Raw genomic sequence first — 23,735 nt, 5'->3', positions numbered from 1 at the left:
ACAAGAACCGGTAAATCGATTTGCGTATCTTTCAATGAGACTGTCATTCGATAGGCAAGACATCAAACAGTTGGTTGCAACGTTCAAGAAAGATATGAGTTTCTGAATTTTACCCATTTATTGGCAATAGGAGATCAGAATTTTAAGTAAAAGTTACGACTTTATTATGAAACTGCCGAAATATCATCGAGATACAGGCGTGCAAAACACACAAATAACGGCCAATTAAGAGTCGTCGACTAACTTGTTCCTTTCAATAAAACCTGCATTGCAATAAATTTAATTTATTTCGAGGTGTTGCTTTATTTAACATTCATATACGTTAATTTTGACAAAACTTGGAGTCAAAATAGCTNACATCTAGATGTGTATAAGAGACAGCATATGTTCAGTCTTAAAATGCCTAGCAAATTACGGACCAGGCAATAAGTCCAGCAGCTATCTCAATCAATCGTCAGCTATGGAAAGATCGGGTTCCAAAGGCCGGATCCCTTGTGATTCAAGTCACGAAAAATTCAAGAATCGGCAACAGGCCATGGGCCTATTTCTTCAGCGCCGACACTTCTATTCTATTCTATTCTACTTATGTCATGACCCTGACGGGCATGAGAAGAAACGTACAGTTGAAATCATTTTTATTTTACTCAGTTAGCTTTTGATGTAGGGCTTATTTGAAACACTATAAGCAACGGCAGCAAGTAATAAACAAGAACATCTAACGCTAATAAACATCAATATTCAATAGGGTAAAAACTACTTTTGACAGTTTTAATCAAGTGACTTTAATAATGGTCTCTTTTACAGGCCCAAAAAACATCAGAACGATTAATTCACAAATATAATGGTTATCTTGGGCAACCTTAAGATGGCAAATAGCTACTGTTAAATTTCTGGTTCTTAAATGCACTTTTCTTGTATATTTCGTTCGCCTGAAGCATGCGTGTCACAGACACTGTACTTGTGTTTTGTTTAATAAGCAACTAGCGTTTCAGTTTCGGTGTTTGCTGTAGGGAGAAGAGAAGGGAATGTTTGGTACGTGTATTTTAATTCTGAAGACCCGTGTGGCCATGTATACTTGATTTTTATCGCGTTATATGTTCGAAATAAATGATTTTCCTGCTCGGTCATACCTTATGTGCAATACAAACTTTATGTTACCATTTTCTGCCTTTGTATGTTATTTATCTTTCAGAAATTGATTTTATAAAGAAAACGGAACAAAAATCGCGTATTTAAATCCTTCGTAAAACGAATACTATACGTATTACGTAATAGTGACCTTACAGAGAAACAACTATATTCAGAAGTTGTGACCATCACTCGATGCATAAATCACAAAATATTACAATCTAAACACGAAAAGAAACTAAGAAACTTTACGAAAAATAAATATTAACAAATGATTCTTACAGATGACTGAACCGTATCGGAATTTATTGTATCTTAATAATTAAATGTTTCAATAGTGAATTAATAGCAATAGTAACCTGTAATAATAAATCAAGACATTAGAATATATTAATACAGCTGAATAAATCACTACATCGTAATAAACTAATACAGCTGAATAAGTCGGTACATCGTCACAAATTAATACAGCTGAATAAGGCGGTACATCGTAATAAATTAATACAGCTGAATAAGTCGGTACATCGTAATAAATTAATACAGCTGAATAAGTCGGTACATCGTAATAAATTAATACAGTAGCACTCATCATCTCCCATTGCCTCAACGAGTAAAGCGTGGCAGGTGGCAAATGCCAATAAATGAGACGCCTGCCGTCGTGCGTGGATTTCCCATTACCACCGATTCCGATCAAGCAGAGACACATTAAATTTGTAGTATCGTAAAATTAAACATTCTTAAATCTAAAATCTGTTGAACAGGATGGGGTTAAACTAGAGAGATAGAAATCATTATCTGATGTTGTTACTCTTTATTTACGGCGGCACAGAAAGAAGGTGCATGTCATTCAATTGACAGGAGATTTTCACACAATTTCCTGCTACAAAAAAAATGCTAATAAATATATTATGGTTAAATAAGCTTTCAAAATAAAAAATGTGATTATGCTTACAAGTTATATTATGATTGAAATAAGCGTCAAAATTACGATAAGAAAACTTAACAATAATTTATATGGTAAAGCAATCAGGTGCGAGGCACAGCATTTGGCTTAGACACATGCAAATGCTGTTCTTAACATAGGAGTTCAAGACAGCAAAGTCAGAACAGTTATCATCGAAGTAATTTTAATGCTATAAAATTTCTGTTTCGACTTTCAAATGATCAGATAAACAACAAAATGAAAGCAGGAACGTAAAATTTTTGCTCACCATTATTAAGAACTAAACTGATGATTTGGGTAGCATCGTAACATCGACAGTTCTATTTGGCCTTACACTGCGGCAAAACGCCTGGGCTTGTTGAAAGGGAAATAAGTGAACTTGTAGCATATAGTACTGGTTTGATAACGATGCAAGTTGAGTAACAATTGAGTTCATCCGAGTATTTAATAATTTCCCTTAATCTGACCTTAAAGCATTATTTCTCTGACCGAGTTGTCGACCAGGTGTTCTCTGACCGAGTTCGGTGTCCTGTAATTACAGTCTCTGGCTTCTGAGAATATTGTGCCATATCTTATTACATCGTAAGTGAAAATATTATAAATTAACGGGACATTCCTTATTCGTTTAAAATAGGAATAGAAATAAAATAAAATGAATTCCAAATAATATCAAGCCTGTGTCAAACTGTCAACAAACATAATCTATCTATTCTATATGGATCGGTCCATGAAAAAGTATTGCAATCCAGACAGTTTTAATAATAAAGGCTCAATTTGGACCATTAAAGCACAATACATTGCGGAGGATTTGAAAACTGTTAAATTTATCGTGTGCACGCAATTAAAAAAACAGAGGAGTATGACCCTCGTCACAGTGAAGAAACCTAGTAAGTTAGTAACTAAAGCACGCGCTCCTTGATTTTAAGAAGAGCGCTATGACGGGACCGATATTCTTCCTCTGCAGCCTGTTCGTTTTCGTCCAGCCACTCCTCAGTTTCCCTGCAGACACCCAAGAAGCTGACGAAATCTTCTTTTTCCAGAAGATTGTTGTTTCTCTGCTCGCTAATTAAGTCCTTTAGTTCAATACAGAGGATCTCAAGTTCGTGTCGAGAAGCTCGGAGTTTTTTCATATTTTTGTCACATTTCTCGAGTTCTTTTGCTTCAATGATCATTCGCTCAACTTCTTTCTTCGGCAGTCGGCCTTTGTTGCAGTGGATGACGATCTCTTCGTTGCTGCCAGTGGCTGCGTCCTCAGCTGTCACAGTCAAAATTCCATTCTTGTCGACATAGAATGTTACTAACTATAATGCTAATATTCTGACAACTATAACGCTAATATTTTGGCAACTGTAACGCTAATATTCTGACAACTGTAACGCTATTATTTTGACAACTGTAACACTAATATTCTTACACCTATAACGCTAATATTCTGACAGCTATAACGCTAATATTCTAACAACTATAACGCCAATATTTTGGCAACTGTAACGCTGATATTCTGACAACTGTAACGATAATATTTGGACAACTGTAACGCAAATATTCTGACAACTATAAAGCTCATATTCTTACAACTATAACGCTAATATTCTGACAACTATAATGCTAATATTCTGACAACTATAATGCTAATATTCTGACAACTATAATGCTAATATTCTGATAACTGTAACGCTAATATTCTGACAACTATAATTCTAATATTCTGACACTATAACGCTAATATTCTAACAACTATAACGCTAATATTCTGACAACTGTAACGCTATTATTTTGACAACTGTAACGCTAACATTCTGACAACTATAACGCTAATATTCTGACAACTATGATGTTAATATTCTGACAACTATAACGCTAATATTTTGGCAATATAATGCTAATATACTGACAACTATAAGCTAATATTCTGACAACTGTAACGCTAATATCTTGACTACTATAATGCTAATATTCTGACAACTATAACGCTAATATTCTGACAACTATAACGCTAATATTCTGACAACTATAACGCTAATATTCTGACAACTATAACGCTAATATTCTGACAACTGTAACGCTAATATTCTGACAACTATAACGCTAATATTCTGACAACTATAACGCTAATATTCTGACAACTATAACGCTAATATTCTGACAATATGTAAACCTGTTTTAATGAGCTAAGCAAGGGTCAGAGACACTTTTGATTCCAATTAACTTTGACCTTGAGGGACAAGGTCGTGAAATCAGCCGCAGTTAAACCAAAAATATTGACAGGAGCATTTCTTTGATTTATCACCTTATGGCAGCACGATGACTGCGTTAGCCTATATAATGAAATTAATAGCATGACGTTAACTGATTCATGTGAAGAGTAACTGGGAAGTGAAATAACTTATCGTTTATTCGACGTACTTGTAAATTATCTAACCCCAAATTTGAATACGTTTCGGTAAGTTCCAAAATATTGTAGAAAAGCTCAGTCCTGTCGGCAGTCATCGTAGATAAGAACTCTACAAGCGAAAGGAATGAAAAGTGAATGAATTAACGCCTGAAAAAAAGTATATATGTAATACGCGTCAATTGCATATTATAATGGTGGATATATGATCATGCGATGAGCGTATCATTATACGCATCTCACACGTTACTATACGCATCCCACTCGACATTATACGCATCCCACTCGACATTATACGCATCCCACACGTCATTATACGCATCCCACACGTCATTATACGCATCCCACTGACTGCGAAATAATTAGCGGGCCATCATTAAATATTTTACTAATTAAAACTTGTATAATAAATTTTGATTAACGACGTACTGCGTATGAAACGAAAAGTCTTTCATTCTGGTTTCCGTTTAAAAATAATTAAGTTTGAGCTCAAGGTATCGAACTAAATATAACAAAAAATGCCACGACTGCGAAATTTTTTCCACGCAAATATAAGAGGTATGAAAAAACTAGGGGGCGGCGCAGCCGTAAGCCACAAATTTAAATCGTAAATAATCCTTGGAGTTAACGCCAAGCGTCACCACTCAGCATCAGAGCCAAACCAATGGGGTTTGGTTAGGTCAGCTTTTGGGCGATGGAACGTTGCAACGCGATTAGGTTAGACCGGAGTAGGTTAGGCCAGACCATGCATGGTTGAACTATTTAGTATAAGGTTGAAATGAAAAGCTCATTTTTGCGGATGTAGTGTTTTTCGTTTGTGACGTCACTGATCTCAGTGACGTCACGGGCATTAACCAATCACCGAAATGCGATCAAACCGGTTAACCAATCCGTCATGAGAATGACGGGATTGTTTACGTTTCTCGATCTACGTGACGTAACAAGAAAGCTGAACTGAAAGACGGAAATCCTCGTGGGTCAACCTTATGTAATTCAACCATGAGGCCAGATGCAGTATGAACATGCTTAACTTAGCATGCTTAAGCGATGCTGTGAGTATACGGCCCTATGGGTTTAAGCACTTCATTACATAGGCGGCTATATATGTATATCCTCTAGCGTGCTTACATACGGAAAGGATATAAACTATAAAGTGTGAAGTTGGAGAATGCTATCCCCCAGCATGCGCCGCAAAAGCTCGAAACATCGGAGAAACCTAGTTACTAACCATCCGCTCTTTGACTTCAACTAGAGCATCATAACGGGAACGGTACTCTTCTTCCGTTGCCTGTTCGGCCTCGTCCAGCCACTCCTCAGTATCAGTGTAGACGCCCCAGAAATTGTCTAACTCCAAATTCTCAAGATCGTCGTCTCTCTGCTCGCTAATCAAATCCTTTACTTCAACACAGAGGGTCTCAAGTTCATGGCGAGCAGCTCTAAGCTTCTCTTTCTTGTCGTCTTCTTTCTGAAATTCTTTTGCTTCGGTGATCATTCGCTCGACTTCATGCTTCGGCAGTCGGCCTTTGTTGCAGCGGATAACGATCTCTTCGTTTCTGCCAGTGGCTGTGTCCTCAGCCGTCACAGTCAAAATTCCATTCATGTCGACAACGAAAGATACCTCTATTTGTGGGATGCCTTTTTTAGCTGGTTGGATATTTTCGAGAGAGAACTCACCCAGCAAGTTGTTCTCGTCACTACTGAGTCGTTCTCCTTCGTACACTTTGATATCAACTCCTGACTGATAATCGACCGTGGTGACATACTTCTTCATCACAGTCGCAGGAAGTTTGGTATTGCGAGGGATAATTGGGCTCATCAAGTTTCCAAGAACATTTATCCCAAGTGTCAGTGGAGCGACATCTACGAACTTGATGTTCTCAATTGTTTTGTCACTTGATATGGAGGCGGCATAAACGGCTGCTCCGTAAGCCACAGCTTCATCAGGGTGGATTTTGTGGTTAAGCTTCTTGTTATTGAACTTTCCTTGCAGGAGCTCTTGAATTTTGGGAATTCGTGTGGAACCGCCAGCTAGAACTATTTCGTCGATATCATCTACTCCCATTTTCGAGGATTCCAATACTGCTTCAACAATATTTATGGTTTTTGTGAAGAGATCAGAGCATAGTTTAGTCAATCGAGTTTGACTGAGGTTCGCCCGGAAATCAATTCCATCAAATAGGCTTTCTGAAAGTACTTCTGATTGTGTCGAAGAGGAAAGATTTCTCTTTGCACGTTCACAGGCATTCCTGAGTTTTGTTAAAATTTTTGAGCTATCCTCTTCATTCTTTACCTTAATTTCCTTGTCTGAAATGTCTTTATTGTGTTTTTTCTTGATTTCTTCAATGAAATGCACAACTAGACGTTCATCGATGTCGCTGCCCCCGAGAGAGGTGTCTCCACTTGTAGCTATGACTTCAAAGTCATTTTCTGTGATACTGAGTATGGCTACATCGAAAGTGCCGCCGCCGAAATCGAATACTAAAACGTTCTGCCTCATGCCTTTCTTTTGATTGAAGCCGTATGCGATGGCGGCAGCTGAGGGCTCGTTGAGAAGAGACACAATGTTCAAACCAGCAATCTTACCCGCATCCATGGTCGCTTGACGCTGGGAGTCGTTGAAGTAGGCAGGCACTGTAACTACGGCGTCTTTGACTGGAGAACCGATGTATGTTTCGGCAATGGCTTTCATTTTTTGCAGAATCATTGCTGAGATCTCTTCTGGGGAAAAATCTTTCATTTCATTCTTGTATTGAACGCGAAATCTCGGATGTCCAGAAGATTCGACAACATTGAACGGCCAAAGTCGAATACGATTCTGAATATTTTCGTCATGATATTTCATGCCCATGAGTCGTTTAGCATCAAATATTGTGTTTTTGGAATTGAAAATTGCCTGGTATTTTGCAGCATGACCGATGAGGCGCTCTTCTTCTGTGAATGCGACGCACGATGGGGTGATCCGTTTTCCCATTTCGTTTGCGATGACCTCAACACGCCCATTGAGAACAACAGCCACGCACGAGTTGGTGGTGCCCAGGTCGATGCCTATCGCCGGTGTCTGGACGTCTGACATCGTCTGAAAGTCAGAGATTCCATAGAAATTCTTCAAAACCTCTTCTGAAATGCTAATGAAATTTTGAAGTAAAAACAAGGGGATGAATGGATTTGACTGAGTCAGGAAAATTCGAAAATATTGCCATCATGAAGCATGTGTTTACGAACGCTCTACATTTCTCACTTCTGACGAATTTGAATATTTAAAAGATGACATATTCTTAATTAATGTTTTTTATAACTTGATAATGAAATAATGCTTTTTCAATATTTCTGCGTACTGTTTTGAATAAAAATAAGGAATCTGGACAAAATTTCATGTAATTTCATGACCACATTCGTGAAAATAGTTTCTGAGCAGCATAGAGGTTGTAATTTTGTACAATAAAAACTTCTCAGAACGATTTCTTCAGCCCATAAGGAAATTATCATACGAAATATAAAAATAACTGTCTGAAAAGAGATGAATCATCATCAATTACGATTGATTAACTTTACGATTGATTAACTACGATTAACTTTACTATAAAGTATTTTTTATCTTCCGAGCAGCACTACTGCACTGTACAGCGTTGACTATCGGCGCCGTAGAATTCATTTGGTGTTCGTTCATCACTCGGCTGCTTGCTACATATTGTACTTATCAGTGAAAATGTACAAGATTATCCATTGGAGATTTAGTGGTTCATTGGAACGTAGAGAAGAAAATTACAGAAATTATTTTTTATGGTTTAAGAAACAAGTAATATACTATCAATGCATTGCTTGTTTGCATCCCATTATCAATTTATCAGCAACCTTGGTAGCACTTTCACCGTACAGTAATAAAATCACAGGTAGAGATCGGCAACTGATAAACGGTAATTGTTGATGTTATCTATCAGTGTCAGTGATGGTAGGGACTACAGTGTGTACAATTTTTCCTGGACTCGCGAAAATAATCACACATCGATTTTATTCGAAATAATGAGTTCTGCATACTTACTATATAGGCTTCAGAAGCTCTTGCCACAGACTTTACGGACTTCTACTCCTTGGCCGTCACTAGCCAACAATGCGGTGATGATCGATGAAATGCAACGACAAGCTTCGGTTGAGGCGATGCTGGATGCCAAATACTACCACAAAATATCACAATATATCATTCTGGTCGGTAAGTTAATGCTCGATTAAATATGAGTATATGATAAGAGATAATATAAGTTTTAGATATGTTACTATATTTCTCAAAATGCCGTTATGTAAAAAATAAACAAACAAATGTGAAGTTATTCTGAACTAGACGTCGACTAAACTGGTTCCAAACGAGTCACGAACGTTCATCATGCACTCAAAGAAATGAGCGGGTCTGAACGTCATTCGTGAGTAAGTCACGACAGATATGCTTTTTCGATGTTTACTTCCGTATTATAACTCAACATTTAGCTTCAAATTTTAAATATGGCTAAAATTAGATGTGAACACCAAATTGTCTCAAGTCTACGTTATTTAGTGCCCAGATTTAACCTGACATACACATAGAATGCAATATTGACATTAGTCGAATTCAGTCTGTGGAAATGTTGATTACCATTGCTTCACCTAACATATTTTAATAGTTTGATAGTTTTGCTGGAGTTTTTATATATGAAATTACAGGCAATTGTTAAAAAAAACATGAATTCTTATGAACTTAGTAATCATCACTGCATCAACATATTACATACACACATTTATTTACGGTTATTCGAAGTGTAAATGTTACGAAGCTCGCACTATATAGAAATGAAAAATGAGAATTAATGTAACCCGACAATGCATACCATACATATAATGTATAATTAAATGCCGTCTTAATCGATTTAATAAATAATGTGCAACAATTTTCATAATATTGGCAACTATACAATGGAGAAATTTATCAACAAGTAGAAGCAAAAACTTAAAAAAACAACTAATGGAACAGTATTACCTGCCTATATCACTTTACTCCCACTCAGAGCAAATACAGTCAAAGCAGAGCAAGATTTCAGCAAGCAATGGCTTTGAAATGCACCATTAATTAGCTTTCAAAAATTGCGCTTGTAAGAGGATAATTGCCTACTTTTAACCAATATTTATGCGCTTGGAAAAGGATAATGAAACGCAGTACACCGATGTACAAAGTAGTTCTGAAAGACCGTAATAAGAGTAAATTTTTTTTAAAATTATACTTAAATTTTCAGAACCGTTACAAGACGTTATAATCGATTCATATAAATATATTATAGAGTTTCCATCCACCCAATATACAAGTGAGATGCATCTGAAAAAGCCAAGACCAGAAAACACATTCCTGTTGTGTGCGGAGTATTTTTTGAATATGAATTAATGTCTACAAATATAAATGAAATGATAATAATTATGAAAAGATAATCATGAAGAAGAGTTTTAGTTGGAAAACATGCCCAAAATATTGGTCAATATAATTTTAAAAAAGTTATTCCCATTAAAAACTTTTTTCCCAACTCATCAAGCGGTCTATAGTTTCCAGGCAGATCATTATTTATTCCTTTGTTTTTTACGCCATCGGATCATTAAATATCAGAAAGCTGTCATAAACTGGCGACTCTAGAGTGGTGATAAAATTTTGAAAATTGGTTGCAACTTTCGTTTACATTTTGACCATATAGAAAGTGAATGGCATTAAGGAGATGGTAATTAATTGGATAGATTGTTAATGGCTGATTCGCATTATTTATCTCACAAATATAACCTTTAAACGAGTCTAATAACGGCTTAACATTGAAGTAAATCTGAACAATAATATATGATTAATAACCCAGAGTAATATTTATTTCAATTTCAATATGGCTCGAATGATGATTTGTAACAAGAAGCGAGTAAAGCATTAGAGCATGTCGAGAAATAAAGAAAAATAAACATTTAACCTTATCATTATTAACTTTTAATTTCCTTGCTGTCATATCCAAAAAAAAATTCTAAGCAATAATCATACTCTGCTACTTGATCGAATTTGAACCACTGAAAAGATTCCAATCAGAATTTGTTTCAGATCTGCTGCAGTCTATCGCATATTCAAACAAAAATATTCTTTAATAGGACGCTAATACTCGGTCAGGACTGACGCTAATATCTCGACAATAGAGACGTTAATATCCCAATAGTAAAGTTAATATACCGACAATAGTGACGTTAATATTTTGACAAAAGTGGCATCACTAATATTGTGATATTAGTGATGCTCCTATTCCGAATATTGCTAATATTCTGACGATAGTTATGCAAATATATTGATGATAATGACGCAAATATTCGGGAAACAGTGACGCTAACATTTCGACAATGATGACTAGTGTGATGCTAATATTCTGACAACTGTAACGCAAATATTCTGACACCTATAACTCAGATATTATGACAACTGTGACGCTAATATTCTCACAATTTTAACGCAAATAATCTGACAAACTTAACGCAAATCTCTTGACAACTGTAACGCTAATATTCTGACAACTTTAACGCAAATAATCTGACAAACTTAACGCAAATATCTTGACAACTGTAACGCTAATATTCTGACAACTTTAACGCAAAAATCTGACAAATTTAACGCAAATATCTTGACAACTGTAACGCTAATATTTTGATAACTTTAACGCAAATATATAAACGAATGAAATGTGAAGCTTAAATGAATTAAAGCACGAATGATAAGTTGTTAATGTATCACGCGTCAATAGCATATTCTGGCGAATATATGATCGCGTGATGACTGTTTCACTATACGCGTGCTACGCGTCATTATAATTATATAATAAAATAATTATATGCATATCAAGCGCCATTAACGCATTTCACATCCCTTTATACGCATCCTACACGTCAATACACGCATCCAACACGTCATTATACGCATTTCACACGTCATTATACGCACTTCACACGTTATTTTACTCATTTTACACCACTTTATATGCATCCCATACGTCACTATACGCATCCCACACCCCTTTGAACGCATTTCACACGTCATTATACGCATTTCACACGCCAGAACTTGCATCTGCACGAGCAAGACGGCATGGACGGTATATTTGATATGCGACCAGTAGCGTTTAATTAACATTACACGGGCATTGAACTTCAGTGCAGTTCCACAGAAAATGGGTGGACATTTTTTTCGAGAATCCAAATAGTCAAATCATGGCCGATGTACCGAAAAGTTTCTGCGATTTTATTGACGTTTCTTTGGCATAAATTTTTATCGCGCTTGTGGGAGTTTGAGGGAGTTTGCTTGTGGCTGCGTGGCGAACGGACGTTGGTGTCGTGCGCGGTCCCGGTTACACTTAATTTTGCTGGTTTAACTCTGTTACTGCATTCTGTACTGCAGTGTTCCAGTGAATAGTCTGGAATTAAGTAAAGTTAGTAAAAATTGAGTGCGCGTAACAATTGATTGAAAAAAACTGAGCACAGTCAGTAAAAACTGAGTGCGGGTAACGATTTATTGAAAAAAAAATGAGTACGATTTAACTCCGTTGACTCATACTATACTGAAGTGTTCCAGTGAATAGTCTGGAATTAAGTAAAGTCAGAAAAAAGTTAGTGCGAGTATCAATTGATTGAGTAATCATGGCAGCGAAAGTCTGTGTTAGTAAACCTAACGGAGAATGTCTGGAATGCAACAAATGTAATTTTTGGACAATTGGCACTAAGATGTAACACATTGTAACCGGGTTACTTATTGAGTTTTATCGCAAAATAAATCCGCTCATTCATTATTTATTCATAATATCTTGTATCAATATTTTTGTAATTTAGGGTAATAGTTATCATGTATCATTTTAGGGTAAAGGAAACCGACTTCTAGGACCTTTAGTAAACAATCGGTCTTGTCATGTTCGGCGTCGCTGGCTAAAGTAAGTTGTTGGACCGATTGTGCAGAATAGGATTGGCTAGTCGGATTTCTTGAATTATTAATGTTTATTTAGCAGTTACCTATATCCAATTCACTATTTTGTTCAATACAAGTTTGTTTATGTGTCAATGTCTAGTTGTTGTGTGTATAGTTCAGTTATTTTACTTATTTTGTAAGTCTGATCACCAATACACATCTATCTTTCCGTGTTATTTATTCATGGCCTCTGCGCTAATAGTTTACTAAAGTTAGTTGCCTGAGAGACAGAAGTAGGTCACGTAGGGTTGACCTCACCCGCAAATGCGCCGGCAACAACATGCAGATAATTTTGCCAATGTTCACTACTTCCAGAATATCAACTTGCAAGATATTTAAAAACGAGAACATCATTCATGTGTAGAAAATGCTTTATGAGCGAGATGTGGGCGAAAGAAAGCGCAGAGATTGTGCTAGCAGTACAAGCGTTCGGGAGAACAAGGCCTACCATGAATGGGCCTCTATTCGACGACGACGCTGTTACCCTCAACTCCCCTCACTCCCTCAACTCCTTTCACTCCCTCTACTCCCTCCCCCGCATCCCCCACTGCTGCCCGACCTACCCCGCCTACCTCAACTCTTGACCGCAGCGTTACCCCTCCCCCCTCCTCTTTAAATGTCTCGAACAAGAAGCATTTAATTATTAAGAAACGCTTTTGCTGGAGATATCTTCAGGGCAAGTGCGATTGGGAGAATAAAGAAATTAACTGTAACTATTCTCATCCTGAGATCTGTCACAAATTTGCAACATTTGGAAGCAAAAACGAACGTGGATGCAAAAACGGGAGAACGAAATTGGAGAACGACAGGAGAAGACAGGAGAACGAAATTGGAGAACGACAGGAGAAGACAGGAGAACGAAATTGGAGTCATTCAAGAACTTCCAGGGGAGCGGGAGCTGATGAACATTGAGTTTGAAACACCGGATCTAGAGAGGAGGATCCAAGAATTATCTACGTATTCGACTCCCTGGCCAGATGGGGTCCCTGCAGTATTACTAAAAAAATGTGTCGGTGCACTAAAGGCCCCTCTGACTTTTCTCTGGAAAACATCATTGACAGAAGGAAATGTTCCAAGTGACCTAAAATTAGGGCTAATTACCCCTATCTACAAAGGAAGTGCAAGAGACAAACACCCAAATTACAGGCCGGTTACATTAACATCACACATGTAATCAAAGTATTTGAGAAGGTTGTTGTCAGAAGGTTGGTGCAGTACATGGAAGACGCTGACCTTATCAACAGACGGCAACACGGTTTCAGACGAAATCGTTCCTGTTTGTCTCAGTTACTGGAGCATCACCACCAAATCCTGGCCATGCTGGAGGGGCCGGGGTGGACGTGGTGTATTTGGACTTCGCGAAAGCGTTTGACAAAGTCGACAATGGAGTGCTCTTCAGAAAATTAAGACTGCTGGGAGTCGAAGGTGAATTGCTTGCATGGATCCACAGCTTCCTAACAGAAAGACTACAAGCTGTAGTTGTTGGAGGCTCGAGATCGAGCGTGGCTAAGGTGAAGAGTGGAGTACCACAGGAAACGGTACTCGGCCCAATCCTCTTCCTCATTCACATCGCCGACATAGATGTGGCTGTGAACCACGCCACTGCATCGTCATTCGCGGACGACACAAGGATAATAATGACCATAACGGATAGGAGGGACTGCGAGAGGTTGCAAGAAGACCTCTCTGCAATATATGGTTGGGCCCAAGCGAACAACATGCAGTTTAACGGGACCAAGTTTGAGGTTCTGATTTACAGAGGTAGCGGAAGAGCTGGTATGGAGCATCGCTACCTAGCACCTGGCAACTCGGAAATCGAAGAGAAGCGACTTGTTCGTGATCTAGGAGTGTTGATGAATACTCAGGTCAATTTTGGTGATCACGTTACGGCAATAACCGCAAGAGGAGGCGACAGATGAGGTCGATCAGGCGGACGTTCAGAACAAGAGAAGCGGAACCGATGATCACACTCTTTAGAGCCCTTGTAATACCATTTCTTGAATACTGCTGCCAGCTCTGGACCCCGTTCACACTCGGCGCAGTGCGGCAACTGGAAGGTCCAGCGAACCTTCACTTCCAGGATCAGAGGGATGGAAGAGTTGAACTACTGGGAGAGGTTGAGGCGCCTGGGTCTGTACTCACTGCAGAGGAGACGGGATGCATCGTGCATCAGGTGGCCCAAATGAGGGCGGATGAACGATAATCAGAGGCGGCGATCCATCGTGGCCTGGGACTGCTACGTCCCAAACAAGTACCAAGATTACTAAGAAGACATAAATTTCACACTATAGCGCTGATCGAATGTTTTGTTTGAGTAGAGGTAAATGTTTAATGGGTCGTGAAAGATATTTGGCTTAACTGCTGTTATAACTACAGAAGGCGATGCATCGCGATTTTACTTTTGCTCGGACAAATAACTTAGTATTAGGAAGCACATTATTATTTAATATAAATTAATTGATAACCTTTGCCGAGTCATGGCGGCGATAAGAATGATAATAAGATGAGATTTGATAAGATATGATTTCTCTACAGTGTGATTATAAAACTTATCACGGAAAGTATTGTGCACTCAAATTACTGAGCTCACTGCCAATGCCATCTTCGTGTAAGACTCACCAAAATTGAGCATATCGTCATGAATCCATGAGTCAATCACATGCTGATTAAGGATAAATTAAAATCTCAAGGGTCACATGCAATCTTTTATAAATTATTGGGCATTAAACAATATTTCCATCTGGGTATATTGTTTACTAAGTTTTCAAGTCAAGCTTTCAAGAACATCAAATAAATGAAGACGCCAAGTTGACCCACTGCATGCAACTATTCTTCCCATGAAGTCTATATGCTACTAATACGTTGCTATGGAATAACTGAGTTTTATAGGCATGTCAGAGCGTATGAACGTGTTTAGGATATAACGCTGATAATATATATTTTAAGTGCGGATTTGTCCGCACAACGCACAATAAATTGAACAAACTTGAATCATCGATAGCAGAGTTGACGTTGGATGCGTGGTCTGTCGTGTCGGCGGTCTCTGCTCTCAGGCCGCGCCGCGGCCGTAGAGCAAATTAGCGACTGTAAAGGCATTCACAAGATGCTAACGGGTAATCAAGGCTAAAAACTTGCTGCTTGACGGCCGTGATCAGCGATGCTGCGAACACGCAGCCTCTGCCTGTATTAGTTCTCGAGGAGAATTTCTCTGCGGCCACTGGCCGTGAATTGCTTGCTAATAACATAAAAAATATGAAATCCTGTTTAGCGGCGGGATTAAGAAGGCAATTACAAAGTTTCGCCAAGAGTCTTTGAGACGTTGATAACTCTTTAGAAAAATTATGTCATGGAGCTGGTGAGTCGTGAACGACTGAGATGCCCTTTTTTTGCCTCTTTACGTCTTTAAATCTGATTATAAAAGCCTATAGTTACTGTGGGCGCAACGACAGTTATTCAGCAGATATTTAGAAGCTTCAAAAGATCCCTACTCAAAAAGTCTCGCCATCAGCTTCTAAAATACAGAAAAAAACGATTCTTTTCGAAGAAGAACTTCAAAGAGATTATTCAAAGTGTTTTTGTACAATTTATTCAAATTAACGCAGATCAACATAGCGCTCATCGAAACTACCTTGCCGTGTGGGCGGTTGAAAAGTAAAAGAATCTCCCAGAAAGTGTTCTGATACCAAATGGAAATTCGCTAATTTTTTTAATTAAAACACCATAGAAGCTGGAACAACAAAAGTTAACTGTGTGGTTTGTGCAAGACTTAAAAATTTTATTTAGGCTTTCAAACGAGCCCGTAATTAGAAAATATAATTGGGTGCTAAACTGGCTAAATGGCCACTGACTACCGAGAAGTAAGCCAAAATAAAACCATGAACATTCGGTGACGTCACATTATCTGTTCTGATGTGTTTCTCAATTGCCTATTGGCTAGACATTTTTCAATTATCCAGGATTTGGCATCGATGATGCCAAATTTGATTTGGCATCGTAGGACTCTGTTGTTCTCCTGACATCAGTAGGCAATCGACATGTTTTAACCGATATTAAAATATGGGCCATAAGATATAACTCCGAAAAATACGATACTCTGTTTACAATTTTTTTAATACCAATAATGATTTTCTATTTTGCTCGCCATGTCCGTCTGTCTGCCTGTCCGTCCGTCCGTCCGTGACTTCACGTTTTCGTCGATGAGAAAATGCGCTGTCACTCACTGCAGTGAGTACTGAGTTATATTTTACTTTTTACCGTGCGAAATTTGCGCTCATTCTTCATACTCTGTTAGAAAAATTACCGTTAAGCGGTCTCACCGGCGGTATAGTGGCCGGCCGGTACGTGAAAAGAAACACCGTATGGCCGTTTTTATTCAAATTTAACACTAGAATCCCGTAAAACATCTAAAAAAAAAACAGATAACTGATAAACGGTTCATTTTCACGTGGCGGCCGGTCACTAGAACGCCGGTGTGACCATTTTTTTTACAGTTTTTTTCTAACAGTGTTTTAATCGACAGTTCCTAAATTTTAAATGCATGACGTTGGAATAATAAATTAATCGTGTCGATTTATTGACCTTTCTGAAGCAAGAGTATCAAGCTTGAATTGCATTAATCTTAATCTTCCTGATTAAGAATTTATTGATAAATAATCAAAATTATCTCAACGTCTGTGTACTTTCTGAAGGCACTCGAAAAAGCCTAAGACCACCTCAACGTTTCTTTGAATATTCACGGCATAATTTTGCGCATTTTTTATTCGAAAAATTTTCAAATTTCAACGTTATACGCGTAGACAAAAAATAGAGACGTCAGTCTTCCTGTACCTCATATTATGCGAGCACATGGACTCGTATGCCCCATTTGGGACGCATACATCGTCCCAAATATGGGCAATAAATTCGACTAACAGACGATATAACCAAGAACTCGTGCTTTAAGAAATTGGCCGTGTTCTCTGTCGGCCAAGATTCTTTCAAATCGCCGTGATGACTGCGCACTCGGAAAAAGGTATGGGTCATATTGTACAAATAGTGACACACTTGCTGTGTACTGATACGCACTTTTTTTGGCCAAACTGGTTCAAGATAACCACATGAAGGCAAAAGTGCATTGCTATTGGGATAAAGTCTCATTAAGTTTTTTGAGTGCGGATGTCGCAACAGCCACAATTAAACGGCTGTAGTTGGATCAGAAATTCATTGATTAGTCGCCCATTATTTGTTATTGCTATCTTTATGATAGTCATTTTATGCGTTAAATACAAATTAAAAAAACATTTGCTCGGTGACCGCTATTGTTTCGAGGAGAAAATTTTTTATCTTCATTCAAGCTAATGGGATATTTAAACAGGACAAAAAAATGAAGGAAATAGTAGACTCGATGAAGGGTTCTTCTAATATCTAAGCAATTCTTTTGATCCTCCCGTTACGTATGTTCACAGCGACGGTTAAGAATTGCTCTATTTCATGGAATAGGGAAGTCTCCCCTCGCTTTGTCCATCGAGAGGCTCGATGAGAGGTGACTCCAATATCCAAGAGTAGACAAGAAGACGGGCGCTCAAGTTACTGACGTCCATTGACATTTCACTCACGTTCCTTCTAGACAGGAATCACGACTACGACGCAATGCAGCCCGAGAGAAATCGATACTTTTATGCACAGTAAAAAACAGATCGATTAACTTGAGATGCGGAATGCAAATCTCCGCCTCGGATTGTGTTCTCTCGTCCCACGTTTGTATGCGTTTTGGCCATGTGAATAATTAAACTACAGATTGTCGGATCAATAGTGATAGATCGAGCCCGTAACGAAAACAATGAGTTCGAACACTCATTGTTTTAGTTCTTGACGAGTTTTGACTATGAAGCATTTTTCACCTCAGGCGAGAAAAGATTGAGGACCTCTGCTTCAGATTCATGAACCAATTTACAGCGAATTTTTCGTCACAAGAACCGGTAAATCGATTTGCGTTCATTTCAATGAGACTGCCATTCGATAGGCACAAGATCAAACAGGTGGTTGCAACGTTCAAGAAAGGTACATGAATTTTATCCATTTACTGGTAATAGGATCAGAACTTCAAGTAAAAGTTTTTACTTGCCTATGAAACAGCAAAAATATCATGGTGATGCAGGCGTGCAAAACACACAAATAACGGCCATGAATCGTCAATGAACTCATTCCTGTTGAAAAATCCTTTCTATGAAACCTGCATTGCTATAAATTTTTGCGAGCTTCGTTTAATTTATTTCGAGGTGTTTTTAGCATTCATGTACGTTAATTTTGATAAAAACTAGGTGTCAAAATAGTTTAGGTTACTTTCCGAATTCGGAGCACACAAACATTAGCAATACGTGGAAAATCTTAACTAAACAGTTCACATTTTAAGGTCGTGTGTGCCTGAGCAATAGTTTCAGGTCTACGATCGAATAGCGTAAAAGTTTATCTCGATACTCGGTTTAGTTTAGAATAATATAGTCTCACGTCCTAGAGAGATAAATGTTAATCTAATATAATGATGTAAGTTGAACATGTACAATGATACAAAATAGATGAATATTGTAAATAAATGTGCGTTAGTGTAAGAGTGCAATTGACAATGAACAAAACTTCCCCTGAATTAAGGAAACTAAAAGAAAGTTACTTACATAATCTGAAATAACGCAGCATTGAATGACAAACAAATAAAACAATATTATATTCCATTAATATCGCTGAAACGTAGGACGAGCACCTATCGGATGAAGTATAATGCCCACTAGTCAGCAATATCCCTATTTTGAATGCACGAATTATGAATGGAACGTACAATCACTTATTTTAATTAAGACGTTTATAAAGAATAATATTTAATCGTGGACTCTACTGACAGCTTAAATGTAGCTACTTAATTGTGACCCTGACGGGCACGAAAAATACGTGCAATTGAACTAATATTTGTTTTCAAAGTGCAGTTAGTCTTTGATGAAGGTCTTATTTGAAATAAGCAACGGCAACAAACAATCATTTAACAAAAACATATAACGCTAATAAACATCAATAGGGTGAAAACTACTTTTGACACTTTTAATCAAGTGATGATTATAATGATCTCTTTTACTGGTTCGAATACCATCAGGGCGATTAATTCACAAATATATTATATATCTTGGCCTTCGTTATATGGCAAATAGCGACCTTACCGAGAAAAACGATATTCATAAATAGTGAACATAACTCAATGCATAAATCACGAAATCTTACAATCTAAACACGAAAAGAAACTAAGAAACGTTTCGAAAAAATTTTAACAGATGATTCTTACAGCTGACTGTATCGTATCGGAATTTATTGTACCTTGATAGTTGAATACTTGAATAGTGAATAAATTGTAATAGTCACCTGTTTTATAAATCAAGACATTACGGTGCGTATAATAAATTAATACAGCTGAATATGTCAGTACATCGTAATAAATTAATACAGCTGAATAAGTCGGTACATCGTTATAAATTAATACAGCTGAATAAGTCGGTACATCGTTGTCTCTGGCTTCTGAGAATATTGTGCCATATCTTATTACATCGTAAGTGAAAATATTATAAATTAACGGGACATTCCTTATTCGTTTAAAATAGGAATAGAAATAAAATAAAATGAATTCCAAATAATATCAAGCCTGTGTCAAACTGTCAACAAACATAATCTATCTATTCTATATGGATCGGTCCATGAAAAAGTATTGCAATCCAGACAGTTTTAATAATAAAGGCTCAATTTGGACCATTAAAGCACAATACATTGCGGAGGATTTGAAAACTGTTAAATTTATCGTGTGCACGCAATTAAAAAAACAGAGGAGTATGACCCTCGTCACAGTGAAGAAACCTAGTAAGTTAGTAACTAAAGCACGCGCTCCTTGATTTTAAGAAGAGCGCTATGACGGGACCGATATTCTTCTTCTGCAGCCTGTTCGTTTTCGTCCAGCCACTCCTCAGTATCCGTGCAGACACCCAAGAAGCTGACGAAATCTTCTTTTTCCAGAAGATTGTTGTTTCTCTGCTCACTAATTATGTCCATTAGTTCAATACAGAGGATCTCAAGTTCGTGTCGAGAAGCTCGGAGTTTTTTCATATTTTTGTCACATTTCTCGAGTTCTTTTGCTTCAATGATCATTCGCTCAACTTCTTTCTTCGGAAGTCGGCCTTTGTTGCAGCGGATGACGATCTCTTCGTTGCTGTCAGTCGCTGCGTCCTCAGCTGTCACAGTCAGAATTCCGTTCTTGTCAACAAAGAAAGTTACTTCTATTTGTGGGATACCTTTCTTTGCTGGTTGGATATTTTCAAGAGCAAACTCCCCAAGTAAGTTGTTCTCGTCGCTACGGGGTCTTTATCCTTCGTACACTTTGATCTCCACTCCCGACTATCAACTGTTGTCACAAATTTCCTTGTTTTCATAGCAGGAAGTTTGGTATTGCGGGGGAATAATGCTTTTCGTTATATTCCCAAGAATATTTATCCCCAGTGTCAATGGGGTGACATCTACAAGCGTTATGTTTTCAATTGTCTTGTCATCTGATCTAGAAGCCGCGTAAAGTGCTGCTCCGTAAGCCACTGCTTCATCGGGGTGGATTTTTTTGTTTAGCTTCTTGTTATTGAACTTCTTTTGTAGGAGCTCTTGAATTTTAGGAATCCGAGTGGAACCTCCAGCTAGAACTATTTCGTCGATGTCACCCACTACCATTTTCGAGGACTGTAGGACTTCTTCAACGAGGTCAATCGTTTTGTCGAAGATATCAGAACATAGTTTATACAAACGAGCTTGACTGAGGGTCGACTGAAAATCAATGCCATCGACTAGGCCTTCTACGAGAACTGGCGAATGTGTCGCGGATGGAACATTTCTCTTTGCACGTTCACATGCATTTCTAAGTTTAGTCAAGGCCTTTGAATCTTTTGAGATATCTTTACGACTTTCGTCCTTGATTTTCTTCATGAAATGCTTGATCAGACGTTCATCGATGTCGCTGCCACCAAGAAAGGTGTCACCACTAGTGGCTATGACTTCGCAGTTATTTTCTGCCAAACTGAGAATAGCTACGTCGAAAGTACCGCCTCCAAAATCGAACACCAGGACGTTCTGCCTCATGTCTTTCTTTTGATTGAAGCCGTAGGCGATGGCGGCAGCTGTGGGCTTGTTGAGAAGAGATACGATGTTCAAACCAGCAATCCTACCCGTATCCATGGTCGCCTGGCGCTGGGAGTCGTTGAAGTAGGCTGGCACTGTAACTACGGCGTCTTTGACGGGAGAACCGATGTACGTCTCGGCAATGGCTTTCATTTTTCCTAGAATCATTGCTGAGATCTCTTCGGGTGAAAAATCTTTCGTCTCCTTCTTGTATTCAACGCGAAATCTTGGATCTCCAGAAGATTCCACAACATTGAACGGCCAAAGTTCTATACCTACGTTTTTGAACATTTTTGTCATCATATTTACGGCCCATGAGACGTTTGGTATCAAATATGGTGTTATAAGGGTTGAAAATTGCCTGTGCTTTAGCAGCATCACCGATGAGGCGCTCCCTACGCGTGAATGCTACGCACGATGGGGTGATGCGGTTGCCCATGTCGTTGGCAATGACCTCAACATGCCCATTGTGAACAACAGCAACACACGAGTTGGTTGTGCCGAGGTCGATGCCTAGTACCGGTGTCTGAACGGTTGCCATTTCTGAAAGTGAAATATTTCATTGAAATTCACTTCAAAAAAGGACGTTTGATAGTTTTGAAGTAGAATATTCCGAAAAAGTGTGAGATTATTAGCTATTATTTTGAAAACCGGAGTAGAGAAAGGCAATTGAAATATTTTACTTCTATAGCCAGAAAAGATGAAAGTGACTGCAAGATCACAATATAACGTTTATATCTAGGGTTGCGAGAATATTCATAAAACTTGTTTCAAACTAGTCCTTTGGGAACGCTTAATTGACTATTCCAAAAGAGGCATCATTGCGGGATAAAAACGAGTATACCATAACCGCATGACTTACGGTTTCTTGAATAAAAATGCAAAGGAAGTACATAATTAAATGTACATGGAATACCGAACGATGTATACATGAAATGACAATAAATAAACTAAGACAACTAAATAATAAAGAAACGGGAGATAATCAATAAAACCAGTGTTCAAACAATAATTATAACTATCCGTATACATAGCATGGGTCCTCGGGTACTGCATGCATATAGCCACTATAGGTCAAACAATGAATGCTGTGGCGCAGTTGAAATTAACTACATCTAGTGGGTTAATTATATTGCTGCAAATTCCAGTGAACATGGAAAATGGCGGCTACACAGTATGTATTGTAAAAGTTCACACAATTTACCCCAATTCCTACGACATTGAGGGTCTCAATCAACTCGATGCATACGAGTAAAGCTTTCCCTTAAGAAATACAAAAAAAGTAATAAATAGAATTAATGAAAAGAAAAACATAAAATAAATATTAGAAAAATAAATAGAATCATAAACAAATAAACATAAAATGAAAAAACACGAGCTTATTCGCTCACAGTGATACATTATCTTGTGATATAGTTATAAGGTCCGAGACATAGCGACCTACGTGTATATAATATATACGGTAGTGCGTCAGTAATTACGTAGTAGCACCTGGTAAGCTGAAGCGGCGAAGACGTCAAACGAGAAGCCAGAGAACTGCAGTTTCTGACACCGTTCAAGTTGTACGAGAATTTATAGCATAAATTGACAACTATTTTCCGTCATGGCTCAATTAGCATGAGGTTCTATCATTTCAACGCCATACTGCGGCCACAGCAGCAAGCTCGAGTAAAAAAATATTATCACCTTAGAGAGAATGACGCTTTACCTTTACTCGCATAATATACAAAGCTCTGACATGTTACTGGCTTAGATATTATTGACTATCACCATAATGATTTCGAGACGAAACTTAAAAGTTTCGAATATTTACACGCTTACCTTGTAACAATTGACAAGTTCCCATTCCTTGCAACACATAGACAGCAGTGTTATGGCTCAGTGCTTGTGATCACTGCAATCATGCAATGACTAACTCCAAGCCCCAAGGTCGAGGCCTCGAGGGCGAGGCTCGGAGGCTGTGGCAAGCCCTCGTTGCCATACACCGCCACATTATAAACAAACTCTCATTCTTAGTTGATATTTGAGAATGAAATTATTGTAAAAATACGATGAACATGATAAACCAGTTGTTATTATCACCTTTGTCATAAAAAATTTTCATCACTAAATACCAA

The 23,735-nt window shown here is 38.0% G+C and overlaps 2 protein-coding genes and 1 pseudogene across 2 annotated transcripts; all 3 read right to left on the bottom strand.

The window, feature by feature from the left end:
* Positions 1–2,970: 2,970 nt before the first annotated feature.
* On the bottom strand, positions 2,971–4,561 carry LOC108679481 (luminal-binding protein 3-like). The gene is made up of 2 exons (XM_018168098.1): positions 4,478–4,561; positions 2,971–3,348 (listed from the first exon to the last, which is right to left on the bottom strand). The coding sequence occupies exons 1-2, from the start codon at positions 4,559–4,561 to the stop codon at positions 2,971–2,973; spliced, it is 462 nt and encodes a 153-aa protein (XP_018023587.1).
* Positions 4,562–5,444: 883 nt separating this feature from the next.
* On the bottom strand, positions 5,445–8,565 carry LOC108679483 (heat shock 70 kDa protein II-like). The gene is made up of 2 exons (XM_018168099.2): positions 8,503–8,565; positions 5,445–7,539 (listed from the first exon to the last, which is right to left on the bottom strand). The coding sequence occupies exon 2, from the start codon at positions 7,534–7,536 to the stop codon at positions 5,680–5,682; it is 1,857 nt and encodes a 618-aa protein (XP_018023588.1). The 5' UTR covers positions 7,537–7,539; positions 8,503–8,565; the 3' UTR covers positions 5,445–5,679.
* An 11,769-nt stretch (positions 8,566–20,334) lies between these two features.
* Positions 20,335–23,490, bottom strand: LOC108679480 (annotated as a pseudogene).
* Positions 23,491–23,735: the final 245 nt, after the last annotated feature.

Source organism: Hyalella azteca, unplaced genomic scaffold (genome assembly GCF_000764305.2).
Source record: "Hyalella azteca isolate HAZT.00-mixed unplaced genomic scaffold, Hazt_2.0.2 contig10310, whole genome shotgun sequence".
NCBI classification, from domain to species: domain Eukaryota; kingdom Metazoa; phylum Arthropoda; class Malacostraca; order Amphipoda; family Hyalellidae; genus Hyalella; species Hyalella azteca.
This window is presented reverse-complemented; position numbering and strand designations above follow the sequence as displayed.